Source organism: Oncorhynchus clarkii, chromosome 14 (genome assembly GCF_045791955.1).
Source record: "Oncorhynchus clarkii lewisi isolate Uvic-CL-2024 chromosome 14, UVic_Ocla_1.0, whole genome shotgun sequence".
Taxonomy (NCBI): Eukaryota; Metazoa; Chordata; class Actinopteri; order Salmoniformes; family Salmonidae; genus Oncorhynchus; species Oncorhynchus clarkii.
In genome coordinates this window covers 24,025,908-24,037,230 of record NC_092160.1, presented here as the reverse complement: position 1 = coordinate 24,037,230, position 11,323 = coordinate 24,025,908, and the positions used below count along the sequence as shown (strand labels likewise).

At 41.8% G+C, this 11,323-nt stretch overlaps 1 protein-coding gene across 1 annotated transcript; it reads right to left on the bottom strand.

Moving 5' to 3' along the window:
• Positions 1 to 1,895: 1,895 nt before the first annotated feature.
• On the bottom strand, positions 1,896 to 10,720 carry LOC139366036 (NXPE family member 3-like). Its single transcript, XM_071103119.1, has 5 exons — positions 10,655 to 10,720; positions 4,255 to 5,027; positions 3,541 to 3,608; positions 2,865 to 3,071; positions 1,896 to 2,612 (listed from the first exon to the last, which is right to left on the bottom strand). The coding sequence occupies exons 1-5, from the start codon at positions 10,718 to 10,720 to the stop codon at positions 2,068 to 2,070; spliced, it is 1,659 nt and encodes a 552-aa protein (XP_070959220.1). The 3' UTR covers positions 1,896 to 2,067.
• Between the last annotated feature and the right edge of the window lie 603 nt (positions 10,721 to 11,323).

The following is an 11,323-nucleotide window of genomic DNA, read 5'->3' as shown; positions in this document are numbered from 1 at the left end:
ACCTATCTTCCATGTTCTCTAATAGGGCTGGGAATTGCCAGAGACCTCACAATTTTTATTTATTTTTTATTTTACCTTTATTTAACCAGGCAAGTCAGTTAAGAACAAATTCTTATTTTCAATGACGGCCTAGGAACAGTGGGTTAACTGCCTGTTCAGGGGCAAAACGATAGATTTGTACCTTGTCAGCTCTGGGATTTGATCTTCCGGTTACTAGTCAAACGCTCTAACCACTAGGCTACCCTGCCGCCCCAATACGATATTATTACCATACTTAGGTAATGTCTGGATATTTTTTTGCGATTTGATACAGTGATTTGATTGAGATTCAATGTTCAAAACATATTGCTCACCATATAGTATGTATTCTGCAGAGGGACAAGTGAGAGCCATGAAAAAACTGTTTTTGATCAGTAATGGAAATAAAAGTGCTGAAAACAAAATGGCTCCTTATTTAAAAAGAAGATGGAGAACAAACTATGAAGGCAAAATACTGGAGTTTTGGTGCAGGTACAGCCAACAGCGCAAAAATAATATTGCGATAGTCAAAACAATACGATATATCGTCAAAAATAATATTCTGATACATAACTGTATAGGTTATTTCCCCTATCACTATAATCTAATATGTTAAGACAAGCTAAGACCATGGTATTTATTTAAAGGCCCAGTGATTTTTCTGTGTTTTAAATATATTTCCACACTGGAGTTTGAATAATACTGTGAAACTGTGAAAATTATGATAATATCCTTTTAGTGTAAGAGCTGTTTGAAAGTCCTGGCAACATTTTTATCACTGTAAGGTACCTAACTAAGCATGTGCTTAGTGAGTCCACCAGATCAGAGGCAGTAGGGATGGCCAGGGATGTTCTCTTGATAAGTGTATGAATTAGACAATTTTCCGGTCCTGCTAAGCATTCAAAATGTAACGAGTACTTTTGGGTGTCAGGGAAAATGTATGAAGTAAAAAGTAAGTAATTTTCTTTAGGAATGTAGTGAAGTAAAATTAGTCAAAAATATGAATAGTAAAGTACAGATATCCCAAACAAATGACTTAAGTTGTACTTTAAAGCATTACTCCTTAAGTACATTACACCACTTCTTTTTGGAGTATTTGTACCAAATATATTGGGTCTTTAAACAAACAATTTCTCTTTAGTATACAGAGGAAGTGGTCTGCTGAGACTTATAACCATCAAAAATGGTTGTAGCCAAACTTCTAAGTAACTGACTTTATTTTAAGACAACCAAGTCCATGTTGTGTTGTCCATGTGTGGTTCCTTAGAAGAAAGAATGATTGAGAAAGACAAGCTAAGATATTTATTTTAAAAGTTAAAGAAACTTGTTTTAAAGAAAAGTTATTTCAAAATGTATATATTTATGTTTAAGTTGAGGGACTGCAGAGAAGAATGGGAAACTCCCCAAATACAGGTGTGCCAAGCTTGTAGAGTCATACCCAAGAACACTCAAGGCTGCAATTGCTGCCAAAGGTGCTTCAACAAAGTACGGAGTAAATAACAATCTAACAAAAGATTGTCACTTGCTTTTCTATAATCTGTGGATAAAAATATAAGAATAAAGGTAACTGCAAATCTCATGTGTCCTTCTCAATTGCACATAATGTATCTAACAGCAAATTCACATAGTCTGTATTAATAATAATCTATCAAATTCTATTTAAATGAAAATCTCATGAAGTGCTTAAAATCAAACCAGGAGCACTGGGTATCAGCGCTTCTCTTGAATCGATTCTCTGTGGATATTAATAGTTATGCTATTCTCAGAAATGTGTGAGAAACAGAAAGGATAAAGGTTGAGGGGATTTTGGTTGTAAAGAAAACATTGAGCTCTGTGGTTTGCCATAGTTTTGACGAGTGTTCATAGTTAAAGTAGTTTTTATTTTAAAATAAGGCCAGTTAGAAAAGCTTTACATTCATTTTGAAAAAGGCAAACAGTTTTTAAAGGAATTATCTTCCTAACATTACAATCCCTTTTCCAATATACTGTAGAATCCTTTCGGAGACAGCATTTTGTACACAGTAAGGCACAATGTTTTTACAGGCATGACTACAACATTTTTGACTGTGGACAAACAAAGGACAGGAAGAGATCCACTTCATTTTGGATCACCACAGAGGGCGGGTGAATGTTGTCCGGAGAATAGTGGCAGGAGGTCATCTGCCAAACGTCAATGAGGACCACGGGCAAGTCCCTGAAAATTTCCCTGAGTGCCATGTCGAGCTGCCAGGAGAGCCAGTCGCTGCCATACACATCCTTGTAGCCCGTGTTAGCTGACTTGATCACTACCAGAGTAGTGGGAGATCGGCTAAGGAGCGACGCCACAGCCCTACGGATGACGACCAGACGGTGTGCGTACATAGCCAATGGGTACGTGGTGAAATGAGCCCAGATGGTGAAGACGACTACAGAGTGTGCACCCCCTGCCATATCCTCCACCTCCCTGGCGATGTAGTGAAGGTCAGCCCAGGGGGTCTTGCTTGTCCGTATAGGTATCCCATGGGCCCGCCAGATGATACGGGTGTTGGACTGGGTGTCGACTGCCTCAAAGGGGCCCGATTTGCTTGATGTGTGAAGGTTCAGGCGTTTCAATGCTGCAGAAGGATCATAAGTTTAATGCAAATATATGAATTCAGACAAACAATGCGCTGGGATACGCATTAAAGAAAGAAGTTATAAAAGTTATTATTACACTTTTGCCGTATACCATGACTTACATGGGTGTCTTTGCATTCAACAATACTAGTTACATAATTGCCTGGCCAAAGCTTTATTAACCCATTTGAACGCATGGACTTGACTACAAACATATTAACATAATAAACTGATTACAAACTATATCATACTTGGCACAGATTCCTCCAGGTAGTCGAACCACTGACGGAGAGTGGAGTCACCCATCATAAGGATCTGTTTGTCCTTCAGGCATCCAGATATCAGTTTAGCTGAGGGAAAGGATTTTGAGTCACACACCAGGGACGTCCAGTGATCCTGGAAGTAGAATCCAGCTGGTACTGAGGTGTGCAAACCAGGACGACATTTTGTTTGTGATCCTAGAGAGAGAAAAAATACTTTCAGGCCTATGTTAGAACAACATGGGGTTAATAGATAACAGTGGGTTAATAATTAATCATATGCGTTAGGCTAAAGCATGTGATTAATTTGAAATGTTTTTATATATCCTCATTTTGACATTCATTGTGATAATCCCACAACTAATCATGTGATTAATTTAAATGTTTTTAATATCATCTATGAATATAAATTATTCAAATGAGATAGATTAAACAAGTAATGTAACGCCGTCAAAACAAATTGTACTGGCAAAGAACTTGCATCACCTTGAAGCAACCATTGTGGTTATGTTTTTATATATTTTTTTCTAACAGTCAAAGCTGTGAGAAACACATACGGATGTCTCTGCAAAAGTCTTGTGAGTTGCAGTCAATTAACTAGGCCTATGTCAGACTTGGCTGTTGGTTCATAAGTTTAGCAAAGGAGAAGTAGTTTGGAACAACTTACGGATTTCAGTGTCCTGTTGCTGGACATCGATAGCTGAATCGTCACCTGGTACAATAATGTTTGTGGAACTGCAGAGAAGAAGGAACTGTTAGTTTACAATCATTTCAAACGTTGTAACCAAAAGTGTTTTCTTGAGATTTTGTTCTTAGCACTGTTTACTACGTGGCTACTGTGCCGTGTGTTTCAACATCTTTGCTGCAAGAAACTTTCATGTTTCAAACCAGAAATATATATATTATAATGGTTTCAATCACTAACGATTGAATGTGGGCTGGTCTGACCTAATTCCAGTAAGGGAAATTTCCCCCAAAATTAAAATATTGTGTAGTATTTAGGTATTTCCTACACATTCCCATTTTATGTCATAGTTATCTGACTGTATAGTGGTGAGCAAAATGGGGACGTACAATTTAATGACATCTTAACATTGTATTCTTGAGATGACTAAAAGAGAATTCTACATAGTCATTTTCAGCATCAAATGGGAAACCTTCCAAGCAAATCAAACTGTAATACATTACACATTACAAATGATCATTGACCTCTACAGGATTGATTGGTCCCACTCAAAACGTTTGAGCTAACATAGGCTAATGCACTTTGTCATTATGGGGTATTGTGTGTAGATGGGTCAGTAAACAAATCCATTTAATCCATTTTCAATTCAAGCTGTAACAAAACAATGTGGAATATGTCAAGGGGCACTGTATCTACCTCTTTAGAAGGGTCATCTCCACCTTGGAGAGTACTGCCTGGTAACCGCCCATGCTGTGATAGGTCAAAGCATGGCAAGGCAGGGAAGGTGGCCGCCGACAGAACCAGGTCTCCCCAGTGACTGGCTCTCTGTACTCACAGCAACACTGTGACTCGTTCCCCACCAGCCTAGGACTTCTCTGGGCATTGCACATCGCCATTTCCTGCTTGCCACCCTCCTCAAAGTAGCCTTTGAAGTAGACCTTATCTGGGTCCTGTTCCCTTTGCCTACACAGTACCTGCACGGCCTCGCTAGAGTGCACTAGGCGGATAGACACCTTGGCAGGTCCGGGCCAATGCAGGGCCAGACGGGCAGTGTAGGTGCCATTAAAGTGGTCTGTTACAGCTCCATAAGTACTGGCCTTAAGTTCTGAGTTAAACAACTTGGCCTGAAAAAAGTCCCCTCCATAGGTTTTGATCCTGTTTTTAGTATCTCTAGCTATCAAAATCACATCTATAAACCCTCCAACTGTGTGGTTTGAATTGGGGTTGACAACAGAGAATGAGCACTTAGCGGGGTTTGTGGCCTCATCTGTGGATAAGGGGACAACAGGCGGTAATGACCATTGTAGCTCTGTGAGCAGAGATTCCCATTCCTCTTTACTTATTAAGGAGTCATTGGTTGGTGTAAATGTCCTGTTGGTGATTCCACTACAACTTGTGAAGCTAGTGTGGTTGTATTTGAGATTATTGGATGGTGACACATTCAGCAGGCACTGGTTGAATTGACATACCTACAGTGAGACAAAGAAAGAATCCGTTTATCACCAAACAAACTATTGGCCTAATCATTATATTGACTAAAGCCTAGAGGCACATATAAAGTGTACCTTAATACCTCTTGAGCTTAGTATAGCTGTCTTACCCCATCAAAACCCCAAACACAGTGCATTCGGAAAGTATTCAGACGTCTGGACCTTTTCCACATTTTGACAAGTTACAGCCTTATTCTAAAATTGATTAAATTGTTTTTTTCCCCTCATCAATCTACACAGACAATACCTCATAGTGACAAAGCAAAAACGGGTTTAGAAATTTTAGCAAATGTATTAAAACTAAAAACTAATATCACATTTACATAAGTATTCAGACACTTTTTACTCAGTACTTTTGTTGAAGCACCTTTGGCAGGGATTACAGCCTTGAGTCTTCTTGAGTATGACGCTAGAAGCTTGGCACACCTGTATTTGGGGAGTTTCTCCCATTCTTCTCTGCAGATCCTCTCAAGCTCTGTCAGGTTGTATGGGGAGCATTGCTGCACAGCAATTTTCAGGTCTCTCCAGAGATGTTCGATCGGGTTCAAGTCCGGGCTCTGGCTGGGCTACTCAGGGACATTCAGAGACTTGTCCCGAAGCCACTCCTGCGTTGTCTTGGCTGTGTGCTTAGGGTCATTGTCCTGTTGTAATGTGAACCTTCACCCCAGTCTGAGGTCCTGAGCGCTCTAGAGCAGGTTTTCATCAAGGATCTCTCTTTACTTTGCTCCGTTCATCTTTCACTTGATCCTGACTAGTCTCCCAGTCCCTGCTGCTGAAAAACATCCCCACACCATGATGCTGCCACAACCATGCCTTAAGGTAACCTTTATTTAACAATGCAAGTCAGTTAAGAACAATTTCTTATTTGCAATGACGGCCTACCGGGGAACAGTGGGTTAACTTAACTTAAATGCAATGACATCTCCTGGTTTCAATGATGTTTCTAGAGACAATATCTCTCTCTTCATCATTCAATACCTAGGTTTACCTCGACTGTATTCACATCCTACCATACCTTTGTCTGTACATTATACCTTGATGCTATTTTATCGCCCCCAGAAACCTCCTTTTACTCTCTGTTCCAGACGTTCTAGACGACCAATTCTTATTGCTTTTAGCCGCACCCTTAATCTACTCCTCCTCTGTTCCTTTGGCGATGTAGAGGTGAATCCAGGCCCTGCAGTGCCTAGCTCCACTCCTATTCCCCAGGCGCTCTCTTTTGACGACTTCTGTAACCGTAATAGCCTTGGTTTCATGCATGTTAACATTAGAAGCCTCCTCCCTAAGTTTGTTCTATTCACTGCTTTAGCACACTCTGCCAACCCGGATGTTCTAGCTGTGTCTGAATCCTGGCTTAGGAAGACCACCAAAAATTCTGAAATTTTCATTCCAAATTACAACATTTTCAGACAAGATAGAACTGCCAAAGGGGGCGGTGTTGCAATCTACTGCAAAGATAGCCTGCAGAGTTCTGTCCTACTATCCAGGTCTGTACCAAAACAATTTGAACTTCTACTTTTAAAAATCCACCTCTCTAAAAACAAGTCTCTCACCGTTGCCGCCTGCTATAGACCACCCTCTGCCCCCAGCTGTGGTCTGGACACCATATGTGAACTGATTGCCCCCCATCTATCTTCAGAGCTCGTGCTGCTAGGCGACCTAAACTGGAACATGCTTAACACCCCAGCCATCCTACAATCTAAACTTGATGCCCTCAATCTCACACAAATTATCAATGAACCTACCAGGTACCTCCCCAAAGCCTTAAACACGGGCACCCTCATAGATATCAGCCTAACCAACTTGCCCTCTAAATACACCTCTGCTGTCTTCAACCAAGATCTCAGCGATCACTGCCTCATTGCCTGCATCCGTAATGGGTCAGCGGTCAAACGACCTCCACTCATCACTGTAAAACGCTCCCTGAAACACTTCAGCGAGCAGGCCTTTCTAATCGACCTGGCCGGGGGATACTGGAAGGATATTGATCTCATCCCGTCAGTAGAGGATGCCTGGATATTTTTTTTAAATGCCTTCCTAACCGTCTTAAATAAACATGCCCCATTCAAGAAATGTAGAACCAGGAACAGATATAGCCCTTGGTTCTCCCCAGACCTGACTGCCCTTAACCAACACAAAAACATCCTATGGCGTTCTCCATTAGCATCAAACAGCCCCCGTGATATGCAGCTGTTCAGGGAAGCTAGAAACCGTTATAGATAGGCAGTTAGAAAAGCCAAGGCTAGCTTTTTCAAGCAGAAATTTGCTTCCTGCAACACTAACTCAAAAAAGTTCTGGGACACTGTAAAGTCCATGGAAAATAAGAACACCTCCTCCCAGTTGCCCACTGCACTGAAGATAGGAAACACTGTCACCACTGATAAATCCACCATAATTGAGAATTTCAAATAGCATTTTTCTACGGCTGGCCATGCTTTCCACCTGGATACTCCTACCCCGGTCAACAGCACTGCACCCCCCACAGCAACTCACCCAAGCCTTCCCCATTTCTCCTTCTCCCAAATCCGTTCAGCTGATGTTCTGAATGAGCTGCAAAATCTGGACCCCTACAAATCAGCCGGGCTAGACAATCTGGACCCTTTCTTTCTAAAATGATCTGCCGAAATTGTTGCCACCCCTATTACTAGCCTGTTCAACCTCTCTTTCGTGTCATCTGAGATTCCCAAAGATTGGAAAGCAGCTGCGGTCATCCCCCTCTTCAAAGGGGGGGACACTCTTGACCCAAACTGCTACAGACCTATATCTATCCTACCATGCCTTTCTAAGGTCTTCGAAAGCCAAGTCAACAAACAGATTACCGACCATTTCGAATCTCACCATACCTTCTCTGCTATGCAATCTGGTTTGAGAGCTGGTCATGGGTGCACCTCAGCCACGCTCAATGTCCTAAACGATATCTTAACAGCCATCGATAAGAAACATTACTGTGCAGCCATATTCATTGATCTGGCCAAGGCTTTCGACTCTGTCAATCACCACATCCTCATCGGCAGACTCGACAGCCTTGGTTTCTCAAACGACTGCCTCGCCTGGTTCACCAACTACTTCTCTGATAGAGTTCAGTGTGTCAAATCGGGGGGTCTGCTGTCCGGACCTCTGGCAGTCTCTATGGGGGTGCCACAGGGTTCAATTCTTGGACCGACTCTCTTCTCTGTATACATCAATGAGGTCGCTCTTGCTGCTGGTGAGTCTCTGATCCACCCCTACGCAGACGACTCCATTCTGTATACCTCTGGCCCTTCTTTGGACACTGTGTTAACAACCCTCCAGGCAAGCTTCAATGCCATACAACTCTCCTTCCGTGGCCTCCAATTGCTCTTAAATACAAGTAAAACTAAATGCATGCTCTTCAACCGATCGCTACCTGCTGCTACCCGCCTGTCCAACATCACTACTCTGGACGGCTCTGACTTAGAATACGTGGACAACTACAAATACTTAGGTGTCTGGTTAGACTGTAAACTCTCCTTCCAGACCCATATCAAACATCTCCAATCCAAAGTTAAATCTAGAATTGGCTTCCTATTTCGCAACAAAGCATCCTTCACTCATGCTGCCAAACATACCCTTGTAAAACTGACCATCCTACCAATCCTCAACTTTGGCGATGTCATTTACAAAATAGCCTCCAATACCCTACTCAACAAATTGGATGCAGTCTATCACAGTGTAATCCGTTTTGTCACCAAAGCCCCATATACTACCCACCATTGCGACCTGTACGCTCTCGTTGGCTGGCCCTCGCTTCATACTCGTCGCCAAACCCACTGGCTCCATGTCATCTACAAGACCCTGCTAGGTAAAGTCCCCCCTTATCTCAGCTCGCTGGTCACCATAGCATATCCCACCTGTAGCACACGCTCCAGCAGGTATATCTCTCTAGTCACCCCCAAAACCAATTATTTCTTTGGCCGCCTCTCCTTCCAGTTCTCTGCTGCCAATGACTGGAACGAACTACAAAAATCTCTGAAACTGGAAACACTTATTTCCCTCACTAGCTTTAAGCACCAACTGTCAGAGCAGCTCACAGATTACTGCACCTGTACATAGCCCACCTATAATTTAGCCCAAACAACTACCTCTTTCCCTACTGTATTTAATTTATTTATTTATTTTGCTCCTTTGCACCCCATTATTTTTATTTCTACTTTGCACATTCTTCCATTGCAAATCTACCATTCCAGTGTTTTACTTGCTATATTGTATTTACTTTGCCACCATGGCCTTTTTTGCCTTTACCTCCCTTATCTCACCTCATTTGCTCACATCGTATATAGACTTGTTTATACTGTACTATTGACTGTATGTTTGTTTTACTCCATGTGTAACTCTGTGTCGTTGTATGTGTCGAACTGCTTTGCTTTATCTTGGCCAGGTCGCAATTGTAAATGAGAACTTGTTCTCAACTTGCCTACCTGGTTAAATAAAGGTGAAATATATATATTTTTTTAAACTGCCTTTTTCATGGGCAGAACAACAGATTTTTACCTTTTCAGCTCGGGAATTCAATCCAGCGACCTTTCGGTTACTGGCCCAACTCTCTAACCACTAGGCTACCTGTCGCCTTAGGGATGGTGCCAAGTTTCCTCCAGACGTGACGCTTGGCATTCAGGCCAAAGAGTTCAATCTTGGTTTCATCAGACCAGAGAATCTGTTTCACATGGTCTGAGAGTCTTTAGGTGCCTTTTGGCCAACTCCAAACGGGCTGTCATGCCTTTTATTGAGGAGTGGCTTCCATCTGGCCAATTTATCGTAAGGGCCCGAATGGTGGTGTGCTGCAAAACTGGAGCAGAACTGGAGCTCTGTCAGAGTGACCATTGGGTTCTTGGTCATCTCCCTGACCAAGGCTCTTCTCCCCCGACTGCTCAGTTTGGCCGGGCTGACAGCTCTAGGAAGAGTCTTGATGGTTCCAAACTTCTTCCATTTAAGAATGAAGAAGGCCACTGTGTTCTTGGGGACCTTCAATGCTGCAGATATTTTTTTGTAGGCTTCCCCAGATCTTGGCCTCGATACAATCCTGTCTCGGAGCTCTACGGACAATTCCTTCGACCTCATGGCTGGGTTTTTGCTCTGACATACACTGTCAACTGCGGGACCTTATATAGACAGGTGTGTGCCTTTCGAAATCATGTCCAATCAATTGAATTTACCACAGGTGGACTCCAATCAAGTTGAAGAAACATCTCAAGGGTGAGCGACGGAAACAGGATACACCTGAGCTCAATTTCGAGTCTCATAGCAAAGGGTCTGAATACGTATATAAATAAGGTATTTCTGTGTTTTATTTTTTATTAATTTTCTAAAATATTGTGAGGCATTGTGTGTAGATTCATGAGGATTTTTATTTATTTAATCAATTTTAGAATAAGGCTCTAACGTTACAAAATGTGGAAAAGGGGAAAGAATCTGAATACTTTCGGAATGCACTGTATAATCTTGTATCAATAATGCTGTCGTAAACAATGTATAGCTTCAAAATGGTTAAAACAAAATAAATGTTTAAAATGATCCTGTGGATGGCATGCCAGTCTTAACATTTGAAGCTCTGTCTATACATTTGGTATGGGTTCCATTTCAGAACTTACAAATAAAAGATAAATGCAGATCAATAGAATCAAAGCCAATATCAGTAGCTGAAGCAGTCTTCCCATCCTCCATATATCTGTTGGTAAATTAAAGAGAACGTCAAAGTGAACTTGAGCACAGTAATAATAAACAGTCACAATTATACCAATCTGAATGCAAATGTGTAAATTAATAGAATGGATATATAATGTAGGTCAGGTTTATTCTCAGAGGGGAAGCTGAATTTTTTTAAGTGTTCTCAGCAGGATTGATGGGGCATATCTATTCGGACTCTGGAGAGAAGTTCACTGCTAGAGAGAACCACATGAGGATGGTGGACGATAAAGTTAGCTATCGCTAGATATTGACTGCATGTATTGTTTTTTCAACTTGCTGCTTGTCTGGTCACACTTTCAGTTCTGTTTGGTAAAGCCTACCACTCTTGTTCGTGATGAAAATAGAGAGCTGCTAATTCAACGGTTGTTGCTAGCCTGCATGAAGCTATATACTGCAGCTCGTGCTCGCACTGGAGGAGACGCAGATGGGCACAGTCTGGAGGCTCAATAGAGAGCAATAGTAATTGTAGACCCTAACTCCGCCATGGCTCGTTAGCCAACGCCTATAGGGAAATTAATTGTTTAGATAAATGCCACAAATAAGGTCTGAGGTTTTGGAGATCTTCATCAGCT